This window comes from Centrocercus urophasianus, unplaced genomic scaffold (assembly GCF_019232065.1).
Source record: "Centrocercus urophasianus isolate 14NV4802_14NV808 unplaced genomic scaffold, USGS_Curo_1.0 seq_41, whole genome shotgun sequence".
NCBI lineage: Eukaryota > Metazoa > Chordata > Aves > Galliformes > Phasianidae > Centrocercus > Centrocercus urophasianus.
Window position 1 is genome coordinate 212,878 of NW_024884989.1, and position 23,450 is coordinate 236,327.

The 23,450-nt window shown below is 43.1% G+C and overlaps 1 protein-coding gene across 1 annotated transcript in view; it reads right to left on the reverse strand.

The window, feature by feature from the left end:
• Positions 1-2,646: 2,646 nt before the first annotated feature.
• Positions 2,647-23,450, reverse strand: part of LOC122168143 (myosin-1B-like) — a 40,405-nt gene continuing 19,601 nt past the window's right edge. The window contains exons 21-39 of the mRNA XM_042833221.1: positions 22,210-22,452; positions 20,486-20,662; positions 19,706-19,851; positions 19,532-19,622; positions 16,507-16,896; positions 16,296-16,422; positions 15,672-15,790; positions 14,782-14,978; positions 14,001-14,184; positions 12,956-13,121; positions 9,893-10,017; positions 7,217-7,525; positions 6,926-7,129; positions 6,723-6,848; positions 5,431-5,601; positions 3,757-3,861; positions 3,579-3,674; positions 3,037-3,171; positions 2,647-2,671 (exon numbers count right to left, since the gene is read on the reverse strand). Coding sequence (XP_042689155.1) covers positions 2,657-2,671; positions 3,037-3,171; positions 3,579-3,674; positions 3,757-3,861; positions 5,431-5,601; positions 6,723-6,848; positions 6,926-7,129; positions 7,217-7,525; positions 9,893-10,017; positions 12,956-13,121; positions 14,001-14,184; positions 14,782-14,978; positions 15,672-15,790; positions 16,296-16,422; positions 16,507-16,896; positions 19,532-19,622; positions 19,706-19,851; positions 20,486-20,662; positions 22,210-22,452 — 3,126 coding nt within the window. The 3' untranslated portion in view covers positions 2,647-2,656. The remainder of the gene's footprint in view (positions 2,672-3,036; positions 3,172-3,578; positions 3,675-3,756; positions 3,862-5,430; positions 5,602-6,722; positions 6,849-6,925; positions 7,130-7,216; positions 7,526-9,892; positions 10,018-12,955; positions 13,122-14,000; positions 14,185-14,781; positions 14,979-15,671; positions 15,791-16,295; positions 16,423-16,506; positions 16,897-19,531; positions 19,623-19,705; positions 19,852-20,485; positions 20,663-22,209; positions 22,453-23,450) is intronic.

Here is a 23,450-nt window from a genome sequence, read left to right on the forward strand (position 1 = left end):
CCAGGGCCCCATCCAACCTGGTCTTGAACAACTCCAGGGGCATCCACAGCCTCTCTGGGCACCTGTTCCAGTACCTCACCACTCTCTCTGTAAAGAATTTTCCCCTGACACCCAGCCTCAATCTCCCCTCCCTCAACTTAAAACCATTTCCCCTCGTCCTACACATATCAACCATTTCAAAGAGTTGATTCCCCTCCCCTCTGTAAGCTCCCTTTAGGTATTGAAAGGCTGCAGTTAGCTCACCCCACAGCCTTCTCTTCTCCAGGCTGAACAAGCCCAGCTCCCTCAGCCTGTCTTTATAGGGGGGATGCTCCAGTCCCCTTATCATCCTAGTGGCCCTCCTCTGGACCCTCTCCAGCAGCTCCCTGTCTTTTTTGGACTGGGGGCTCCAGACCTGGACACAGTATTCCAGATGGAGTCTCACAAGAGCAGAGTAGAGGGGGACACCTCCCTGTCCCTGCTGGCCACCCCTCTTCTGATGGAGCCCGGGATACCATTTGCCTTCCAAGCCACAAGGGCACACTGCTGGCTCATGTTAAGTTTTTCATCTATCAAGACCCCCAAGTCCCTCTCCACAGGGCAAAACAACACTGCTGTTGTCCAAAGAATAATAGTAGGCTTCTTGCTTTGAAATAAATAAATAAAATTTGCTCACAAAAGAAAGTCAGGGAATGAAACTCTTTGATTACTGATGCTAATGTATGATCAAAACTCCAAAGAGGCTGATTACTGAAGTAACACAGAGACACAGCTGATCACATAAAATGATCCTTCTTACTGTTGGCCAGCACACCAAGAAAAAGCTGGTGCTGTCTCATGGTAATGCACATGTCTGCTCATCCTGTCACCTCTCCCTCCCTGCTATACTGGGAGAAGCAAAGAACACAGGGGGCTTTACAGATCTCATGGCAACACTGCACGTTTAGAAGCTTCTGGGATTGGAAAGACATTTTCAGCTTTACAAACATGCCTGTAGCTCTCATCATGATAAAGAGAAAATAGCATTTAAAAGCACTTCTGCAGAACAAAATTCCAGTGCAGATGCTATTTCTCCTCTGCGTTTTTCTTCCTTTATATACAAATGAGAGTATGAGAACAGGTTTGTTCTTAAGAAAAGAGCAAACTCTGCTAATCTTCTGATTTGTCTGCCAGCACTGTGCTTGCCACAGCAATTTGTTGGCTGGGGTGGATGTGACCCTGATGTCCACATCTAGCTATACAATGGAACCGCATCATGTCGTGTGCGAGCATGGGCAGGACTGCCGTTGTAGAGGGGGCTGGACTCGATAATGATTCAAGTCATAGACCGCTGTATTTGTGATGAGACTGTCCACATACATCCCTAACAACAGAGAACACTATGCTGAAGAACATCCAAGCCAGAGCCATTGACTGCAGGTAGCCACGGAGCAGAGGAACAGTGAGATAGTTTTGATCAGCTTGACAGACAGTAATCACAGATCATCATCTGATGGGGCATTAAGAGACAAAACACCATAAAGCTGAAACTGGCACAACAGGCCAGTGTGCAAGCGGGCCCATGAGTAGTCAGGAGGCAGATGGGTGACAGCCAACAGTGATGACAGGGTACAAAACACAGGAGGATGGCAGAGGCCCAAACTAAACACAATGGTACAAGAACAATTGCCATGGATGAACTAGCTAAAGGAAAAAGGAATGGCATAGAAGGAAGGAACATAAAGGAGAACAGCAGGCTAGTAATTACTGAATTCAAATGAGGAGAGATAGGAACCTTGTTGGGTGTGGTGGTGGCACTTGTGACAACAAAAATGAAAGACAACACTGATCAAGGACACTGAGTGGCACTCAGATGAACCACCCTGCTGAATACCACAAAATCAAAGCTCTCACTGAACATGGAGGCATTTTATACAGAAAAATCTGAAGGATGCAGCCCATCATCTCTGGGAGTGAAATGAGGATGGAGGAGCAGTAACAACTAAGTAGTCCTGCAAAGGAAGGAGAAGGAAAGTCCTACTGCATGCCCGCCTGCCCCTGCTTCTGCCCTGGGCTGCTCACAGCCATGAGCATGCTTCATGCACATGGCAGTTCCACCCTTCTGCATCCCCATTCTGTGTGCAGCCACTCTCCTTTTCCTCTTCCACAGTGCACAAGCCTGTACCCCACAGGAGTCTGTACTCCACATATGTGCAGCAGATAGCCATGTACAGGCACTGCATGAAGCAGATGCTTTCCCACAGGACTGTCTGGGGGACTTGCTAAGGCAAACAAGAGAGTGCTAGTTGCATTGCTACAACCTTACAGAGAGATTTTTGCTTTATTTTTTTTCCTGTTCAACTATTAATTTCTTTAAAGTATCAAAGTTGAAACAGTGGATGTGTCCCATTACCTCAGGTATCCTTTCCCTGCATGGGATGTGACCCGTACTTCGTAACTGTTGCCTGTGTACTCCATCCATTCACAAACACTGTCAACCTCCTTACAAAGTGATAGTCCTTACCATCATGCAGGTTTATTTTTATTTCTGACAGCTTCTACTTAGGGTTGGCTGAGAATGAAGCAATCAAAGCCAAGTTATATGCACAACAAGAGTTTTGAAGCAAGTAATGAATATCTGTTACATGAATAGAAGTGTACAGTGTCACAGAGCTTGCTGCAGTGCTTCTCATGGACCTCATTCTTCTGATTTCTACATGTGAAAAAAAAAGAAGGAAGATAATGTACAAGTTACTGGTGTAAAAGAATTGTGGGATTGTTTCAGGTCTGTGGATGTTGCACATGTTATGCCATATTACTGGCAAAAAAGTATTATCTCCCAGTTCTGATGAGAGCCCTGGATTCTTACAGTAGATTATAGCTGGTATGTATCTTGGGAGGCACTAACAGGATTTTCAAAAAGCACTGGTTCTGAATAAATGCCAACTCTGGCCTTCCTTCATGATGACACTCCAATACAAGAGTTGGAATACAGCTGTGGCTGCCAGGTGTTTGAGCAGAGATCTTTGCAGCCCCCGATGCACAGGAAGGGTCCTTCTCTGCAGCACTCCAACTCACCTGTCTTCCAATGTCACGACTTTTGGCTCGCAGTTTGTTAACCTGACATTCAGCAATATCGGCTCGTTCTTCAGCCTCTTCCAGCTCGTGCTGGGTCTTGCGGCATCGGGAGAGATTAGTGCTTGCCTGTTCCTCCTGGAAGTCACGGTTCCATCAGTGGCATGCACACAACCTAGCACTGCCCTGTTCCCATTAACACTATGCACCCATTCCATTCCATTCCAATGGCACCTACTGCAATTAACCTCACAGCTCCGTCCATGCATTACCAGCACTCAGTACATTTCATCTAGTACCACAAACAACTTGAGCACTGGGAAAACTGCCTGGTGTGGCTCCAAAAGTGTGAAAATGCCAGGATAACTACAACTGTGTCCACTCTGTTGTGTGTCAGAACTCTTTAAAAATAAGCACTGTTCAAAGGCAATGACCACCACTGCTCTATCAAACTGAGTATTCAATTATTTTAACAAATGTGGTAGCCTAGACTTTTTGGAAACCTTCACCCAGGGCCAAAAGGACTTAAAGAGTCCTGTACTCACAGCTTCCTCAGCCTGTTTCTTGTATGCTTTCACTTTTAACTGCAGCTTGTCCACCAGGCTCTGGAGCCGGAGAATATTTTTCTTATCCTCTTCAGACTGTGGGAAGTGAAAATTAATACCAAGGTGATGCACGTAGAGTGCAAGAAAGATAAAGAAGAACACGGAGGATTTGTAATACCTGGTAAGTGAGCTCCTTCAGCCTTCGTTCATATTTGCGAGCACCTTTCAGTGACTCTGTTCCTCGCTTCTGCTCAATGTCAAGTTCATTTTCTAACTCATGAATCTGAAACACAATACCACAATAAAGACAGAAAGCTGCCAGGAATGGCTGCTGATCTTGCTGCAGGACCCAGGGTTCTGTGGACTAAAGCCTGCAGAGAAAGTGGCAGTGCAGAGCAGCTTCCTGCAGCTGCTTACTGGGCTTAGACTAGCTAACATCTGCTTACCACACTACATGAGCAATGATATAGTGTGTGAGTCCACAGTTATTTTTACAGGGAACTTAGCTTTGTATACCTGGGGCTGCCTTAACCAAAATTAGGCTTAAATCTGTCAGGGAAGAAGAAACTGAAACAGGGGAGGGAGGGTTTCGTTCGCATAGTTTAGGGAAATAGAAATGTTTCATTTATAATTTTCAAAATTACCTTGTAAATTGCCTGCAACTACCCATTTGATGAGGGCTCCCACAGCTCTATTCCTGTTCTGCAGTGTATGTAAGTCAAATCTAGATGCCAATTATTTTCCTTTTCTGTGTGTATTTCATTTCACAAACAAGAACACCCAACTCCCCATCAGCTGTGCTGTATCTTGGAAGATAAATAGTTTTAGACTGATTCAGTGGGTCAGGCAAATGTTCCATCTAGCCTAGTGCTCTGTCTCTGAGTGTCTAGAGTAGCTGCTATTTGGGGACAGCAGGGAAAACTGGCTGCTGTCTACCCCCTCACACCTGCCCAGCTTCCAGACATTAGATTACAGGTTTCAGGTGGCACATCTGTACCTGTTCCCCTGAGTTTATAAACCTGCTGATTTCTAATTCCTCTTTGAACCTTCCATCAGCTGCCTCTGCAGCATCCTATGGCAACAGGTTCCAGAATTTCACTGCCCAGTCTGTAAAGTATTTTATTTGTTTTAAACTGACTTCTGAGTAAGGGTCACATGGTCTACATCACATTTCCTTACTTATAATATTTGTCTAATCATAGACTGTATTTTGATTCCTAACCATCCCAAATTCATCTTCTTTACTGTTTTCATGATTCTGTAAACTTTGATCACATTCTTCTCAGCCATCTCCTCTCCAAACTGAAGAGTCTTAGCCTTGTGTGTTTCTCATCAAAATTTCTCACCCCTGGATACTTCTCTAAGTATGGGTCCTTCTCTAAGTTGTAGGTCCTTCTTGAGATGCAGACACCAGAACTGCACAATGTACACACAGTGGCAAGTGATACTCTCCACCTGTGGTCTCAGTGCATTTCCTAATAAAGCCCATCTCTCTTTTTTTTTTTTTTTAATTTAGCATTCTGTTTTCTCTGTACACTGAGAACACAGTTTCTAAGGCCCATCATGTACTGAGACCTCTCCTTGCTGAGCTGTAGTGTCAGTTCCAAGTTCATCCCCACATGAACATGTTTTAAATTGTTTTTCTCTAGATGTATGCCTATACTGGTGTTTGTCTGCCACCATTTCATTCAGGTTTTATGAGGTCATTCTCAAGGTCCTTACTTGCAGTGCGACACTTCACTAAGTGTAACCCTCATCAAATCTGATGGAGATCCCTGTCTTTCCAAGATATTCTAGCAGCCAAGGTCCAGCTAAAGACATTGACCTTAGTCTACCCCCATCTCCACCATACCCTAGCCTCTAGTTTCTGGAGTTGCTTCTTTCCACCCTTCAATGCCAGCTGCTCAGCTTCATCCAGACGGTGCTGCAGATCCTTCACCATTTGTTCCAGATTCCTCTTCATTCTCTCCAAGTGAGCACTGGTGTCCTGCTCCCTCTTCAGCTCTTCTGCCATCATGGCTGCCTGGTTGTAATGCAGAGTTATGTTATGAATACATCTCCATATCATTGGCGGTTCTGTGCCTTCTTTGGGAGAAATGCTCAGTGACAAATGATTCTCCACATTCTCAGTCAGCTGCCTATGATTGTGTTAAGGGTCTGTCATATAAAGAATCACAATTTCTTGATATCTGTATTTCAAAAGCTACTCTGACTTGGGAATTGGGCAGGGTTTGATAACAAGAATAAAAATAAGACAGCCAAATGACAAAGGAGTCAAAGTTTTTAAATGAAAGTGGAAGTTAGTGGCATCTTGAAGTATCACCAGCAAGCGCTCTGCTGACTGTGAATAAATCACTGTTTGGTACCTAAGTCTGCCTGACATCCAGACTCCTAAGCAGCTTTTACCAGTGGAATGACTCTGAGGTTCTCCTGAACATCAATGAAGAGTTTGTGTCTGTTGGGCTCTTCAGACTACGGGGTGGATAGCTGTCACCACTGTTTCACGAAAAGGATACGGAGGCCAAAGGAGAACCTAGAGCACTCTTACTGTGAAGGAACCACAGCTGCACACATTGCTTCAGGTGTGCCACAATGTGATGCAAAAGAATAAGCATTTTCTGTTTTATTTTCATATACCTTTTCTAGATAGTTCTAAGACTCGGTTCTTTTGATGCCATGAACAATTTCCTTGTTTAAATTAAACATTTCTATTATGCCTTTTTATTTTTTTTTATATTTTTTACATAGAGAAGCATGTATGATTTTTAGTCTCAAATCCTGTTTTTCTGCAATATTTAGATGGGACTTACTCTCTTCCTGTTTCAATTTTGCCACCATCTGGCTTTTGCTGTCTATTACATCCATTGCAAAAGTGAATGTGAGTATCAGAAAGAGGAGACAGGATGCTTTTTCAGTATAGACTGCTGCAGAACATGAGTAGATTAACTTGACTGAAAGGTTCTTCCACAGCAAGCAGTAGAGCAGAGGCTGTGCAAAAGGTGCAGGTGGGAGGGCTTGTGTGTCACTGATATTTTCTGTTCCTAAGTTGAAGAATCAATTCTCTCTCACCTCACTGCTGCCTCTCTAAGGTGTAAATGTCACTGCAATAGTATAAAATAGAGTGAGACAAGCAAAAGTACTTACATCTGTGATTGCTTTCTTTGCCTTTTCCTCTGCATTTCTGGCTTCCTGAATGCTATCTTCAACTTCATTCTGTAGATGAGTAATGTCCACTTCTAGTTTCTTCTTGGTGTTTAGGAGGCTTGTGTTCTGTTGGGACAGTCCAAGGACAGGTCGTTCCCATCCCATTTCATACCAGTCCAATATGCATATTATAAAACAAATACCTGAGAATGGAGAATCTGCACTCGCTCACTGGCATCTGTCAGCTCCTGCTCGGAAACTTTGCGGGCTCGCTCTGTCTGCTCGAGGGCAGCTCGCATCTGCTCAAGTTCTGTCATCATCAGATTATTCCTGCGCTCTACCACGGCAAGCTGCTCCTTCAGGTCATCATTCTCTCTCAAAGCATCATCTAGATGGAGCTGGGAATCCTTTGAAGTTGAAGGCATGATAAGACTCAGAGGAAAGCAGAAATAGTGTCAAAGACCTTGTTGGACAGATGCCCTTGCGGTCCCTACCTTGAGTTGCCCTTGCACGCCTTTGAGATGCTTTTGTGTCTCTGCTACCTGACAGTTGGCACGGCTCAGCTGTATCTCCATGTCATTCAGATCTCCCTCCATCTTCTTTTTCAGCCTCAAAGCATCATTTCTGCTTCTAATCTCAGCATCCAACGTGGTTTGCATAGACTCTAATACCCGCTGATGATTCTTCTTCAGCTGTTGAATTTCCTCATCTTTCTCTGCACTCCTTCTGTCAACATCTGACTTCACTTGGTTCAGCTCCAGCTGAACACGCAAAATTTTTCCTTCTTCGTGTTCTAGAGAGCCCTGGTAGTGTTGAAATAATATTATTTGTCTCTGAAATGTTCATTGCTGAGAAATGCCCATGCAGAATTTTGTCACTTCACAGTTAGTAACACGGATGTGCTTGTCTTATTGTACAACTTTAGAAAAGGCCTAGCTCTTAAAAAGCAGACTGCTCTTTTTATATACAGGAGTTATACCTTATCTGCATAGTAATCAGTAATTTGGTAACAAGACAGCTTAGAAAAATGCCTCCAATACCACAGAGTCTGGACACTGAGAGTTATGTTTACACTGCGGAGATAACAAAATGTGAAAACACTAAATTGACAGGAAAGCCAAGCGTTATGCTCAGTAGAAGTTTGCCTTCACTTGCATCTTCATGCTGAATTCTGTTTATGGACACTGCACTTGAGGTAAGGGAGAGCCTGGGTTAAGGGAGAGTTTCACTTCCACTGGAGTGAAAGCAGTTGGGGAAGCAGGGTAAAAAGTTTTGTTTTCTGATAAGGGTGCCTCTTACTCTGTGCTACATCAAGAATTATTCAGGACCTGGAAGGACCCAGGATAAGATTATAGCTGTAAAAAACTTTCTGTATTTTGTTTTGTAGAGAAATCTAATTTAGTGGTTTGTTCTGTTTTGCAAGCAGGTGTTCCACCTGGGCTCCATATCATGCACTGGCCTGCAGACGTGGAGCACAAGTGGAAAAAACCCTGCAGACCCTGAGAAGAACAAAAGCAGGAGAGAGTCTGCAGTGGGTGAGAAAAGCACACTTTGAAGTAGGGGACGCCCTGCTGGCACTGCCTATCACATCCACTGTCAGTGTTTCTTCCCTCTCCTTCCGGTGGTTTGCCATCTCGCAGGGGTCAATAAGTAGCAATACATTATCTTAGAAAGTTTCCATTTCCCACTTACAGAATTGTCTAAAATAAACGCCTGAGTGAGTGTGCATATATCGACTCAACAAATCGTGACCTTCTATGAAACTCTTATGTTTAGTGTGTAATCAATTGAGGCTTTGATTGAGTTATGATGACTATGTTATTAATATAATTGGTGCTATTATTTTATAGTGTGGTAATAGTTTGCTAATAAACAAAAAAGGGGGAGTGTGGTTATGACCCCTTGGGAAAGAATAGCTGAAGCATGTTATGTTCTTAATTTTGTAAATGGGTGGACAACTGAGGGCCACCCAATTTACAGGCATTTTGGTCAAAATGCTTTAACTCATGTCAAGGAAAGAGCTTACATAGGTTATGGTAAAAAAGTCTGAATTCTAATCAGCGAACAGGGGGTTGATAACATGGGGCCAAGGCTGTGCTTGTGTCTTAACAGGTCCGAGATGGGTGCCTGCATGCAGGGTGAGCCAGCCGTCTCAGCGCCGGCTGTAACGTGATCACTGCACTGCCAGCAGCGGTTTGAATGCTCACCATCAAGTCACACCTTGTTTGTCAAGCGGTCTCACCAAGAAATCATAAGGACTGGAATCATTGGGAATTGGTCAACATGAACTACTGTTGGCATTCTAAAGAGCCCATCGTTTGTCCAGTGTGTTAATTTGAGTTTGCTAACTCTAGAATTGTTTCTGATATTTTTTCTTCTTATTTTATTATCAGAAAAGGAGGAGATGTGGGATAAAGATGACCGTTGTATTGCTAATGAGTGATAAAGCTCAACAATAACTTGAGCCGGACGTAAACACCCACAAGGCGCCTTTGTTCTTCACCAGCGAAGGAGTCTGCACCTCTTTCGCCACACCCGCAAAGGAGCTTGATGCCCTCTTGCAACAAATACCAGGAAGAATTTTATGTCAGAAAGAGTGGTCCGGCATTGTCACAGGATACCTACGGTAGTGGTTAAGTCACAGCCCTACAGGTGTTTTAGGAAAAGGTCGGTATAGTACCTAGGGGCATGGTTAATTGGGCAGTGCAGGTGGTAGGGGAGCAGATGGACTACATGATCTTAGAGGCCTTCTCCAATCCTAATGATCTTATGATTCTACACAGCAAGGGCAAAGGTTGTCCTACTATGAAATCTCCTTCCTTGGAAATTGCAGGGAACAGTTAAACAAGGCTCTGAATAACCTACAGCAATTTGACTAAGGAACAAAAATAGATTCTCGAAACTCAAACGACCTTTCTGTAGCTTTTCAGAAGAGCAGAACAAACTAGTAGTGCAAAATGAGCTCAGTTTTAGACTGAGTTTTTTGCTCATGACAGCACAACAAGCTGTGCCACATTGGTGCAGGAGAGGGACAGGCCCTGTTAGTTGTTCTGTTTGTGATCTCATACTGCACCTTCGTGGCACTATCAGGATAAACAGGGGTGTATAATCTCCATATTTTCTCCATCCATGATCTCTCTGAAAACAAGCCCTCTTACTGAGACACTTGCCTCTGCTTCTTCTAACGCTGCTTGAAGGTCATATTTTTCTTGCTCAGTTTGCTTCTTTGCTTTCTCCAGTCCATGATTAGCTTTTCCAGTTTCAGCAAGCTGTTCAGTAAGATCAGAAATTTCCTCTGAAACACAGAAAATGCACACTGAGTTCATCTTAAATAATGTTGTCATTGGCACCTGCAATTGCTTTTTGGCAGTGGGATTGATGGAAGAGATAATAATATACTAGGAAGTGACAGTGAGAAGAAATAACAGGTCTTGTATCATGTGCAGTCTTTATTTCTGATTAGCTGCTATTTCCAATTCAGTGTGCAATTTTAAAAATGAGGAGAACCAAGTGGAGAGAGCTCAGAGAGCAATCAGTTACTTCTGGATTCGGAAATTAAGTCTCCAGAGACAGTCCAGTTTGATTTTATTCTAAAATACTCCCCAGGGAACATTCAGCTCCACATAAAAGAACTAAATTCCGTTTGCTTTACACAGTTAATTCACTTACTAAATGCCAATCTGTTGTGCCACAGCTGCTCAATGCTCCAATCAGGAAATAGAAAACAACCCTCCAAGTTTTTTTCTAATGGCAGTGATTGAAGTGGTCTGAAAAAAACGAGTATCTGTTTTTATCATTGTTTCTGCAGATTCAGTTAATTTGGTGCCTATCCACGAATGGGATTATAATGGTGTGGAGCAGGGGAAGTACAGTGATGGCACTAGAAGTCATCAAGAAGTAGAATATTGTCATGAGCTGTAGGCATGTGCTCATAGGTGACCTTGTGATCATCTGAACAGAAAAGAAAGTTACACAGCCTGAGTTTTGTGGGAAAACCATAAGAAATAAAAGCTTGGGAAGAGGCAAAGCTTCAGTGTACCAGAAACATAGAAGCACCTCTGGGTTAATCACAGAATCACAGAATGGCCAGGGTTGGAAGGGACCTCAAGGATCATGAATCTCCAACCCCCCAGCCACATGCAGGGCCACCAACCTCCACAGTCAATACCAGACCAGGCTGCCCAGGGCCCCCCCCATCCAAGCTGGCCTTGAACACCTCCAGGGATGGACGGGGCATCCACAGCCTCTCTGGGCACCTGTTCCAGCTCCTCACCACTCTCTCTGTAAAGAACTTCTCCCTGACATCCAGCCTCAATCTCCCCTCCCTCAACTTAAAACCATTTCCCCTCGTCCTACACATATCAACCATTTCAAAGAGTTGATTCCCCTCCCCTCTGTAAGCTCCCTTTAGGTATTGAAAGGCTGCAGTTAGCTCACCCCACAGCCTTCTCTTCTCCAGGCTGAACAAGCCCAGCTCCCTCAGCCTGTCTTTATAGGGGGGATGCTCCAGTCCCCTTATCATCCTAGTGGCCCTCCTCTGGACCCTCTCCAGCAGCTCCCTGTCTTTTTTGGACCGGGGGCTCCAGACCTTGTCTGACAGACCAATTTGAATCCACTGTATTGCATTGCCCTTCTCAGCAGAGTTTCAGTTCTATGAACTTGTAATGAGAAACCCAGTGTTTCTGGTTTGCATATAAATTGATTAAAACAGCTTTGGTGAAAATAGATATTCTAGGAATCTGCATACAGTGCTCTAGAGTAAGTGACTGGCTTAAAAGCAAGGAATTTAATGATCTGGACTAGGTCAAAATTGGCTGGACATTGTGAAGGTACAATGTGAACTCAAGATATATGTATTTTTTAAAAGCTGATTGAATTAAGATGCTTTACTATAGTTTTCTTAATCATTGTCACAGGTACATGCTCCTTCTTTTGTTTCTCTTGCTGATGGCTAAACAACAGATAATTCCAAGTGAATTTCATCAGAAATTACTTGACATTCAGTGGGAATGTTCTAGCCTTCAGAGCATTTGCCCTGAAACCAGACTGAGTTTTCTGACAGAACAGGTTCCTGGAAACACTAATTCCCTTGTCTTTGATATATCTGAAAAAGAGCAAGGATGCTAGAAGTAGCAGAAATTCCCTGCAACTAGGAACCCAGAACAGTAGCCTCCATAACTTCCAGACATTCAAGCTGCTGAACCCTCAACTATTTGAGTGGGCTACCTGAGATGTACATCACATGTTCTCATTTTCGTAGAATCAGAAAATAGTATAATATCCTGAGTTGGAAGTGTGGGAATCAAATGTTGTTTCTGCATTAGAATTGGATAATATTGTTTTTATTTCATGGTCTCCGCTATCATAGTTCTTTTTGGGAGTCCTTCTACTTAACTTGGGGGAAGATCTCTGATAAGTTTACATCACTTATCGTATAGACGAACTTTCCCAGGAACGCACACTCTGTATATAGATGTATAGATGTATACTTTGTTATACACACTGCAAGAATATCCTGCACGAGATCAAACCAGAGAACAAGCCATGGCATGCCCGAAGAAGCACCTGAAGAGACATTGGAAGGCCTGGCATCATCCCCCAGTGCTCTTTGTTTAACGATGATGACTTTAAAGAAAATCACCATATCAATACGGCAAGGAGAGCACCGAGACTTCTTGGAAACAACAGGATGGCTGCTGACTGACACCAGATAACAAGGCTGTCACGTTGTGTCCACAGGCGCTCCTGCTTGCTGGATGCCTGCCATTGCAATTGCAAATAAAATCTGCTTTTATCAGAGATACCGTCCTGACAAAATTACTTAGATATTTCCAACCGAAGGGACCCATAAGGGTCACCAAGCCCAATTCCTAGTTTGCTCCTTTGTGTTTTGTAAGACTATGTCAAATTTCTCCCAAGGGAACGCATTTGCTCCCTTATTGCTTTCTGAATCTATGAATTTCTCTAATGGTTCTAATACTTATTTCACTTCCTTTCTTGACTTCTCTTTTCAAAGGGATGTTTTGATTTAGCATTACAGCAAGGTCTTTCCTCGTCTGGTACAGCACAAAGTGGTGTTACTGGAGAATGCAGCAACTCATCCTTCCTTGACCACATTATCACAGTGGTGGGACAAAGGAATACAGCAACCTAACGGCCTGAAATTGAGGTTCCCCTGTTTACTGACAGAAACATTTAATTGTGGATCCCAGCTGACAGAGATCTGAACTTACGCTGAAGGTTCTTGTTCTCCCGTCTGGCAGTCTCAACCTGGTCAAGCACTTCTTCATAGGCATTCTTCATACGGAAGATCTCAGTGCTAAGGGTGCGAGACTCCTTCTGGGCAGCTTCCAGCTCAGCTTGACACTCCTGGTACTTCTGCTTCCATTCAGCCATGACCTAGAGTGACAGGAACTATCAGTGCACAGGAGTGATCCATTTTGCAGTACGCCTGTCCCTGCACATTTATAATATAAGAACCTAAGAGACGTGGTTTGTCTTGCAATCTTTTGCTTTGCAGTAATCTTTGCCTGTGGCAATCTATTCACTGATACACGTACTGTGGCTGTTTCAGTGATAACTACTTAAATTTCCCTCAAAGCTGACAGACAAGCATCAGCTAAAAGTCATAAAATTATTATCACAGAATCATTTGCCTTGGAAGAGATCTCTAAAGGTTATTTAGTTCAATGGACAGAAAACATGGACATCTACAGCTTGATCAAGTGGTGAGAGCCTGGTCCAGCCTGATCTTGAATGTCTCCAGGGAGAGACATCCATCATCTCTTTGGGCAATCAGTTCTAATGCTTCACTACCCTTATTGTATATATTTTTTCTTATAAGCAACCTAAATTCCACATTTCAGTTTGAAACCACTTCCCCTTGTCCTGTCATAACAAACCCTGCTAAAGAGTCTGTATCCTTCCTGCTTATAGCCCCCTTTAGTTTCTGGAAGTCAGGGCTTGTTGGTATGCATTTGAAAACTTTCTCGTTCTGCTTGGTCTTCCACTTGATACAGAGCTTCCCAATCCCCCTCGTGAAAACTGTGCTTTTAAAACTATCAGAAGCTATTTTATTTTTTGATGTGGTTACCTGGGGTTACTCACACTGTGACATTTTCATTACTATTTGTTGTGTTACGTGCTTCTTACCACAGTTTTGCTTTAGATAAAATGTAATTTATCTTAGGTTGAGTGCAGAACCCTCACACTTTCAGAATTCGGTCTGGCCTATCAAATTTTTATGATGTTCATATCTAGTAGCCTTTCTGAACGAACCTTGTCAAAATTCTTCTGCTTTTTATCAAGTGCTGCACAGGCTGCATTCGACCTCTCCACAGCAATCGTGAGATCATCCACTTCTCCCTGCAGCCTCTGCTTTGTCTTCTCCAGGGAAGCGCACTTTGAATTGACAGCCTCAGTCTGCTCTTCTGAATCCTGCAGGCGCTGAGCAAGCTTCTTTCTGCAGGATGAGACAAGCAGTGCTAAGAAAAGGAAAATTCTGTCATTCTGAGGAAATGGACAGGGAGTTTGGCACAGTAGAGAGCCAGCATAGAAAGCTGTGATATTATGGACAAAGCATTGAGTAAGAGCCTCGGATCACAAAGAATGCTGGAGTGGTGCATTGGCTGGGAGAACACAAAGAAAGAGATATGAACACACAAGTAACATGGGAAGAGGATTCCCCAGAAATCTAGGAGAAAGGTGATATGTGTGATGGAATCAGTGCAGAAAAAAAGAGCATCTAAGGGGTAAACTACACCAAGATGGGGAGGAAGCAGAAACAATTTCTGTACTGGCAGTGTGAAGAATATGATTTTTCAACAATTATGTTAAACTCCATAACTAATACACTGGAATTCTGCATTCTACAGAGATTCTTCCAAACATCTACTCCCTCCTCCTTTAACTCTTTTTTTCTCCCTCACCTTTTCACTCTCAACACATTACAAAGCGCAATGCTGTGCATATTCCCACCATAAGCATATTCTGGTGTCCTCCAATTCCTTCTCATATTTTTACATAATTATCTTTTGCTCAAGACCATTCCTCCACATACTTGGCATCCTCCAGCTCCTCCATACACTGAATAGCGTCCGTCTCATATTTGGTTCTCCACTGGGCCACTTCGCTGTTGGCCTTGGACAGGGCACGCTGCAGCTCACCCTTGGCTTCCTGCTCCTCGTCGTATTGTTCCCGGAGCAACTCACAGTCATGGCGGGCAGACTGCAAGGCATGGGCCAGGGCGTTCTTGGCCTGCACAATTAGAATTATACAAACTGTCAAAACAGACAAAAAATTGACAATTTGTGACTGAACCTTTTTATTGCATTTTGAGAAAAATTTCACATCTCACTGACCATTTTGCTAGGGTAGCTGAAGGACAAAAGTCAACAGTATTTGGGACTCTGTGTTTCAGACTTGATAATGTTAATCAAGATCAGGCCATTTTGTTCAGTTTGTTTGGGACGCTGCCTCTCAAACACAGCAGCACCACGTGCTTCAGGACAAGATACAGTAAATGCTGCAGTGGGAAAGGTGGGAATAATCTCACCAAAAGTCTCCCTGTAAGCTTTTCAGGTAGAATTTAGTGTTTGTCTGAAGATGGAGAAGACTTGACACTATGTTGTCATTTCTAATCCTGGATAGTTCACTCCTGATCTTTTTCTTATTTTTTGGCTGCAGCTGTATTCTTTGAATCAGGGCTTTCCCACAGCAGTAAGGCACGTACACAGACATTCACTTCTCTCCTGTATTTGAACTCCAGAAAGCATGGTAAGAAGAGCTTAAATTGTCTTACTTAATTTCTAGTGTCTCTTCTTGCATTATACTCCAAGGCAAAGTTCTGAAGTTTCACTGTTAATGTCTTTTTCTCAGAGGAGCTCTCATTTATTCTTTTATCACATTGATTTATTTTACAATTTTAAGGACCAAATTAAAACAAATCACCTTATTTTCTTCCTCTAGTTGCCTCTTCAGCTCTTCTGTCTGCTGTGTGATAGCCTGTTTGCCTCTAGTCAGCTGGGAAATCAAGGACTCCTTCTCCTCCAGTTGCCTAGTTAGTTCACCTAACAAGAAAATGTTTTATTTTAGAAACATGAGACATATAGAAAATTCATACAAATGAGAAAGGCTAGCCGTACACAAAAAGATTACAAGATTTAAAGTAAAATTCAGGGACAGGCTCTGAACAACCTGATTGAACTGTGGATGTCTCTGTTCACTGCCGGGGAGTTGGACTAGACGACCTTTAAAGGTTCCATCCAACTCTGTGGATTCTGTGATTCTATAATTTCATTCTCACCAGACAGGAAAAAGCTGTCAGAGATAGCATATGCTAGCATCGAAAGAAATGGAATGAACTGACCACAGGCCCACACATTCATTTTGATTGAGAACACTTCTTTTGGCTTGCTTTGTTCCTTTGGGCAGAGTTTTCTTGACTACCCACAGGAAGAAATTCTACAGTCTGAATTTTGTTCAGATCACCCAGTAATGAATGTGTTAGAAAATATATAGGCAGCATACTTAAATACTTGGCAGTGCACAATTATATTTAATCTAAGGACACACCATTCTCAGTCTGTAGACGTGTTTTCTGGGTGTTCATATCATTAATTAGCCGCATATGCTCCTCATCTTTAGTTCTGACTTCACTGTACTGGTCTTCGAAAGCTCTGCACATCTTTTCCAGATTGCTCTGTTAAGACATAGAGAGCATATCTATCAGCTCATTTAATTGTTCAGAAAAACAACTGCAGTGGCGAGAAATATTTAATCCAACCTTAGCTTTGGAGACAGATTCCATGTTGCTGGCCAAGTCATCAATCTCCATCTTCAGCTCACTCTTCTCCTTCTCCAGCTTCTGCTTGACTCGTTGCAGGTTGTCGATCTGCTCCCCAAGCTCCGCTGTGCTGTCCGCATGCTTCTTCCGCAGGGCGGCAGCCGTGGCTTCGTGCTGCAGCGTGGCCTCTTCCAGGTCACGGCGCATCTTCTGAAATTCTGCCTCACGCTTCTTGTTCATCTCAATCTGAGCTGCCGTAGCCCCTCCTGCTTCCTCCAGGCGCTCACTGATCTCCTCCAGCTCCCTGGAGAGGTCAGCTTGCTGCTTTTCAGTCTTTGCACGGATTGCACGTTCAGCCTCAATTTCCTCCTCCAATTCTTCTGTACGAGCCTAGCAAAGTTAATTGCTTAAATGAGAATGTCTGAATAGACCTAAAGTAAGCTTTAAGGAATAAAGAACAAATACTCACTTTTGTTATATCAACAAGGAGAGTAAAGCACTGCAAGAAATTTCACTGAATTATGTCCTAGGACATTCAATACAGTGAACGTAAACTTAGGAACTGTGGGATAGATGAGTGGACTGTGAGTTGGACTGAGAAACAGCCGACTTGCAGTGCTCAGAGAGTTGTGATTAGTGGCTCATGGTCTAATTGGAGGTCTTTAGCTAGCACTGTTCCCCAAGAGTCAGTACTGGATCTGCTCTTGTTGATCTTCATCAGTGACCTGGGTTAAGGGATGGAGTGCACCCTTAACAAATTTGGTGATGAGACAAAGCTGGGAGGTGGATCTGACACAGCAGAAGACCGTGTGCCATTCAGCGAGGCCTGGACAGACTGAGATTTGTGTGCAGAGGAACCTGATCAACAAGAGCAAGTGTGGAGTCTTGCACCTGGGGAGGAATAACCACATGCATCAGTACAGGTCAGGGGCTGGCCTGCTGGAAAGGAGGTCTGTAAAGAAGGATCTGGGTGTTCTGGTGGACAAGAGGTGGAAGGAAGGGATGCCATTCAGAGGGACCTCGACAGGCTGGAGGGCTGGGCTCGGGTGAACCTAATGAGGTTCAACACGGCAAAGTGCAAGGTTTTGCATTTGGGCCGGAAGAACCCCAGGCACCCGTACAGGCTGGGAGGAGCGGTCCTTGAGAGCAGCTCGGCAGAGAAGGACCTGGGGGTCCTGATGGACGAGAGACTGAACATGAGCCAGCAGTGCGCTCTGGCAGCTCGAAAGGCAAATGGGATCCTGGGCTCCATCAGGAGAGGGGTGGTCAGCAGGGACAGGGAGGTGATCGTCCCTCTCTACTCGGCTCTTGTGAGGCCCCATCTGGAGTACTGTGTCCAGGTGTGGAGCCCTCAGTACAAGAAAGACATTGAGATTTTGGAAAGGGTCCAGAGGAGGGCGACTAAGATGATCAGGGGGCTGGAGCACCTCCCCTATGAGGACAGGCTGAGGGAGTTGGGCTTGTTCAGCCTGGAGAAGAGAAGGCTGCGGGGTGACCTCATTGCAGCCTATCAATACCTGAAGGGAACCTACACCCAGGAGGGGAGTAAACTCTTCAAAAGGGCTGACAACAGCAGGACTAGGGGAAATGGATCCAAGTTGAAGGAGGGAAGATTTAGGTTGGATGTTAGGGGGAAGTTCTATACAAGGAGAGTGGTTAGGCCCTGGAACGGGCTGCCCAGGGAGGTTGTGGATGCCCCGTCCTTGGATGTGTTTAAGGCCAGGTTGGACAGGGTCCTGGGCAACCTGATCTGAATGTGTGTGTTTGGTGGCCCTGCTAGGCAGGGGGGTTGGAACTACATGATCCTTGAGGTCCCTTCCAACCCGGGTGATTCTGTGATTCTGTGATTCTGTGACAAGAGGTTGGCCATCGTGGCAAAGAAGGCCCATGGGACCCTGGGGTGCATTGCAAAGACTGTGGCCAGCAGCATGAAGGAGGTTATCACCTCTGCTCTGCCCCTGTAAGGCCACATCTGGAGTACTGTGTCCAGTTCTGGGTTCCTCAGTCCAAGACAGGGAACTGCTGGAGAGTCCAGTGGAGATCTACAAAGATGGTCAGGGACTGGATCATATCCCTTATGAGGAAAGGCTGGGGGTCTTCAACCTAGAGGAGAGGATCTTATCTGTGCTTATAACTATCTAAAGAGCAGGAGCCAAGCAGATGTGCCAGGCTCTTTTTAGTGGTGTCCAGTGACAGAATAAAGGGCAGTGGGTACAAACTAGAAAACAGGAATTTCCATTTGAACATGAGGAAAAACTTCTTTGCAGTGGGGATTACAGAGCACTAGAATAAGCTACCCAGAGAGGTGGTGGAGTCTCCTCTGAAAATATTCAAGCTTGCCTGGACGCTTTCCTGTGCAACCTGCTGTAGGGAACCTGCTTTAGGGGCGGCTGGACTAGATGATCTGCAGAGGTCCCTTCCAATCTGTTTGATTCTGTGATTCTGTGAAAATCTGAAATTTCACTAAATATTATAGCTCAGAATGGATTTTTTTAATATAATGACAGGCATAGAACTGCACTTTTCTAAAGGCATAATGGATGAGCCTCTAAAAAATGTAAAATGATGTGGGCTGTTTAGGAATTTGCAGAAGGTCAGGTCGTCTCCATCAGCAAACACAACGTAATGAATGTTGGGACAAGTAACCATGGGGTGATATCACTGAAAGGAACTGTTTTTCTTGGCTCTGCATTGAGATGGTGATCTCTATGCTGATTATGTAACTTTCTTTAATTTTCTTACAAAGGTAATTCTTCATGGCTTCACTACTATTTTAACTCAGTATGTTAGCCATTTTTGAAGCCTGCCATAAGCTCTGCTTAAGAAATCTTACATACTCACCTCTGATTATAGATCAGAGCCTCTGTAAAGTGCTGTCAGACAGGAACAGCACTGCGAGTCTATGTTGATTGTTTTTTTATGTGCAGAATAATATTTCTCTATGACATTCTAAGAAAATATCAGATAATCCCAAGAAACCAGGACTCAGCTTCTAAAACTATCTTTAGATATCTTTAGACTTTACCTGAAGCTCCTTGATTTTCTTCTGCAGCTGAGAACTTTGAGCCTGCTCATCCTCAATTTTACTTTGTAGGTGGCTAATTTCAAAATCTTTTCTGTTAAAGAACAAGAATGTGAATTCAAGATACTTAAGACACAATATTAATTTTGGAATTTAGAGAATAAGTCAGTGCAATACTTTTTTAGCCTTTCATCCATCTGTTGCTTATCATTTTCCAAATCCATGATGGAATCTTGAGACATTTTCAGATCCCCATCCAGTTTTCTCTTTGTTCTCTCAAGGTCCATTCGCTGTTTCCTCTCTTGTTCCAGAGATCCTTCAAGCTAGAACACATAAAACATACTTTGAAACACATAAAATATACTTCAATAGTAAATATTCTTGATGTAAAAATCTTAAATAGAGTTGCAAATCAAAACTAGGGGAAGCAACCAGATCCTATACATATTCTCATCTCCTCCCACTCTTACTACATGATCAGGGTTTGGTTTTTGATGTTAAGCTGATCACAACTTGGGCGTGCACACATGAAATGCAAGCTATTCAAAAATAAAGAAATTAAAGATTTCCAGTGACTGTAGTTCCTACCATACAGATTGCAAAACACTGACAATTTCCCAGAGTCCATAGCTTTCTGGATTAGACCCATAAAGTACACAGATCTGCAACAATCCCTCAAACTGCCTCAGATAGCTGCTAAAGCTAATCGGTTAAAATGTGTAGTACAAAAGTCTACAATGCTGAAATATCTAGTGATGAGAACAGATTAAACAGCCAAGAAAAGATGGAAAATATACTGGATTCCACAACACCCTATCAACTGCCTGTAAGTTATTAGGTAAAATTGTTAGAGCTGGCTTGGCTGTTCTAAATGTTGTTTACTCTCTCAACATCAGATTTCTTTCCTGATCTGTCAGAGCATCCACCCGTACAACTTCATTTTTTTTTTTGTCTTACATCATCTACTTGCTGCTCCAGTTTGGTCTTGATTTTGGTGAGTGTACTGACTTTGTCCTCCTCAGCCTGTAGGTCATCCAGTGTCTGCTGGTGTGCCTCCTGGAGGGCCTTTTTCTCTTTGGTGAGTTTAGAAATATTTTCATCCAGAGCTGCCATCTCTTCAGTCAGATTCTTAACCTATTAGGCATCAAGCATCCATACTATGAGGGGGTGTAATAAGAGCAGACAGATTGAGAACACAGTGAAAGCACTTCTGCAAAATCTTGCATGGACTGAGTCAAGTGATTTCCACAGAAGGTCTACATTTTTTATGATGAGAGTAGTAACCAGTATCGTGCCTGTCATACCACCGTGGTCCTGAAGTGGTAAAAAATGCTTGCTTTAGTTGGTCTTGACTCCCAGCCAGTTTTTATAGTGTAACATGTGCTAGACATTCACTTGTACCTGCAAGCTGTACTCTGCTTGGATTTACTGAAGGCCTCTGAGTTGCTCTTGTTCAAAAAATGCATTTTCTGCGTGTGATATATTTGCTAGGCACACAGCTGTAATTTCTCAGCAACTGAGGTTGTTTAGAAGATACTACCAAATGCAAATCACAGCAAATCACAGTATGTCAAATTTTCCATAAAAGTTTAAGTAACTTGGCAATACACAAAGAATCTTCTGCCTTTTAAGAGATTATCATGAATTGAGGTCTAGAGCCCTTGACACTGTTGACATACCAGCTCTGGTGGCTTTATTTTGGAAAATTATTCCCTGCTCTTCATGAACCACTGTACTACCAACAACCTTATCTCGAACATATCAGCCTCTCTGCATGAGTCTGCCTGATGTTTGCTTCCCACTTGTCTCATTCAGATGGGAAAGACTGACAGTATCCATAAGGAAAGTCCACTCTGCTGGGTGCTTTAGCTATGTGGTCCTTATCTTACTACCCAGCACCATCTAGATTTCCTCTAAACATTAGCATAGAAATGTCTAACGTGTCTAAAATTGCAAACTTAGGATCCAGAAGTGTTTTCAGTGTAATCAGTAAAGGAAACCTTAACCTGTAAATACATCTCTGTTAGTATTGTTTCTATGGCAGGACTGAATGCTGTCACCACAGGTGTGGGCTTTTGAATTCTAAGATTTCAGTTCTGATTTGTCACATTAATTGTTGAGACGTATATAAAGAAATCAGTGCTTTTACTGGGAGATAAATGAGCTAATGACAACCTGATCCTTCGAATTCAGGAATTCTCGTCGTGTAGTCAAGTCAAGAAAGGAAAGGATAGCCATCCTAGCTGAGATCTGGGCTTCTTAAACACAAGAGGATTATAAGAAAATATTCTGCATTTGGAAGATCAGTTCTCCTCATTCATTGAGGAGAAAGGATCTACACAGCCATCCTCTATTGAGCCACCCACAAGCATACTAGTTCTCCATCCACAGGAGAGACACTGTGCCTGAAAATAGCAGTGTATGGAAATTCTCCATCAAACACCTCAACAAGCTGTTAACTTTTTTTGAAATGCCATGAAAAAAATGTTTTTCCTAATGGGAAGTTATAATTTTAGCAAAATTTCTTCTGTTACAGGCAATTAAGTGGCAATATCTGTTTGTGCCTAGGGCACGTATCACTTCCATTGAGAGCACTTAGGAAACTCTGCAACATCCCACAAAACTGAAACCTGTCTGGGAAAACTGTCTGGGGAAGAATAATTTCCTGATTTGTCTATCACCTTATTCTCTGTCGCATGCTTTTCCTTTTCCACTTTGGCCAGAGTCAGTTCAAGATCATCAATATCTTTCTTCAGCTCAGAGCACTCATCCTCAAGTTTCCTCTTCTTTGCTGTCAATTCAGCATTCATCTCCTCTTCATCCTCCATTCTTTCATTAAGTTCTTTAATTCTAGCTTCCAGCTGAATTTTACTTTTGATGAGACCTTCACATCTCTCCTCAGCGTCAGCTAGATTTTCACTCTCCTGTCAGAACACATTGAAGGTGTGTTACATTTACCATGCACATGATGAAACGCAACTCACGCTGCTCAAGCGCCACCTCCAGGAAATGAACTGCACAAGTCATGGTAAAATTTCCTATGCAGTTAGGAAGTAATGCACATTATCCAGTCATTTGGAGATAACCCTGCTTGGTCGTGGTTTAGGAAAGTGAACCATAATCCCACAATAGAGCCCTTTCTTTAAGCTGGCCAGGTGGTTTGATATCAGTAATACAAACTGGATCTGCAACAATCTGGATCAGCAAACTGGATGTCATGGAAGCATGAACCTACATGAGTATTTGTAAAACATAAGGCATTTGAAAGTCATCTTTCATAATGTTGGATTCTTCTATCTTTAATAAGCTCCTCCAGCTCTAATGACACAGGTCTGACTGTCTCTCCCCTAACTCCTTCTTTCCCATAATTCACTTGAGATTACCTGGCTCTCACATTGTTTAACCTCTTTCAGCCAAAATGGGGTTGGGCTTATGGCAAAAAAGCATTGCTTAACCTACAGTTTAGCCTGCAATTTCTACTATAACATTCTGAGCAACACGATTGACAGATTAAATGTTACTCAAATTAATGCTACTGTGATGTATTCTAGGCAGAATACCATAAAAGGTATATGCTGTTTCCCAGAAAAGTCATGGAGGAAAGACATCACTGCAGTAACAAAGGATGTTATCTCTCAAATTCATACTGAAACTCATGGGGCACTCAAAATTACAGCTACTGTGTGTGCTACTGAGTGTTTTCGAGGACAAACATGGAGAAAAGGGCTTATGAGGATCGTTTCAATTAGAGTTGATTGAAATTCACACAGCAATAGGACTTAAAAAGCAGACACAAACAGCTCTTCCAGTGATGAAACACTGAGAAACTGAGTCAGGAAAGAGGCAGACAACACTCTAAGGGAAATAATCATATCTTAAGACTTTTTTTATGCTCTGAATTCTGAAACCATGGAGTACATTG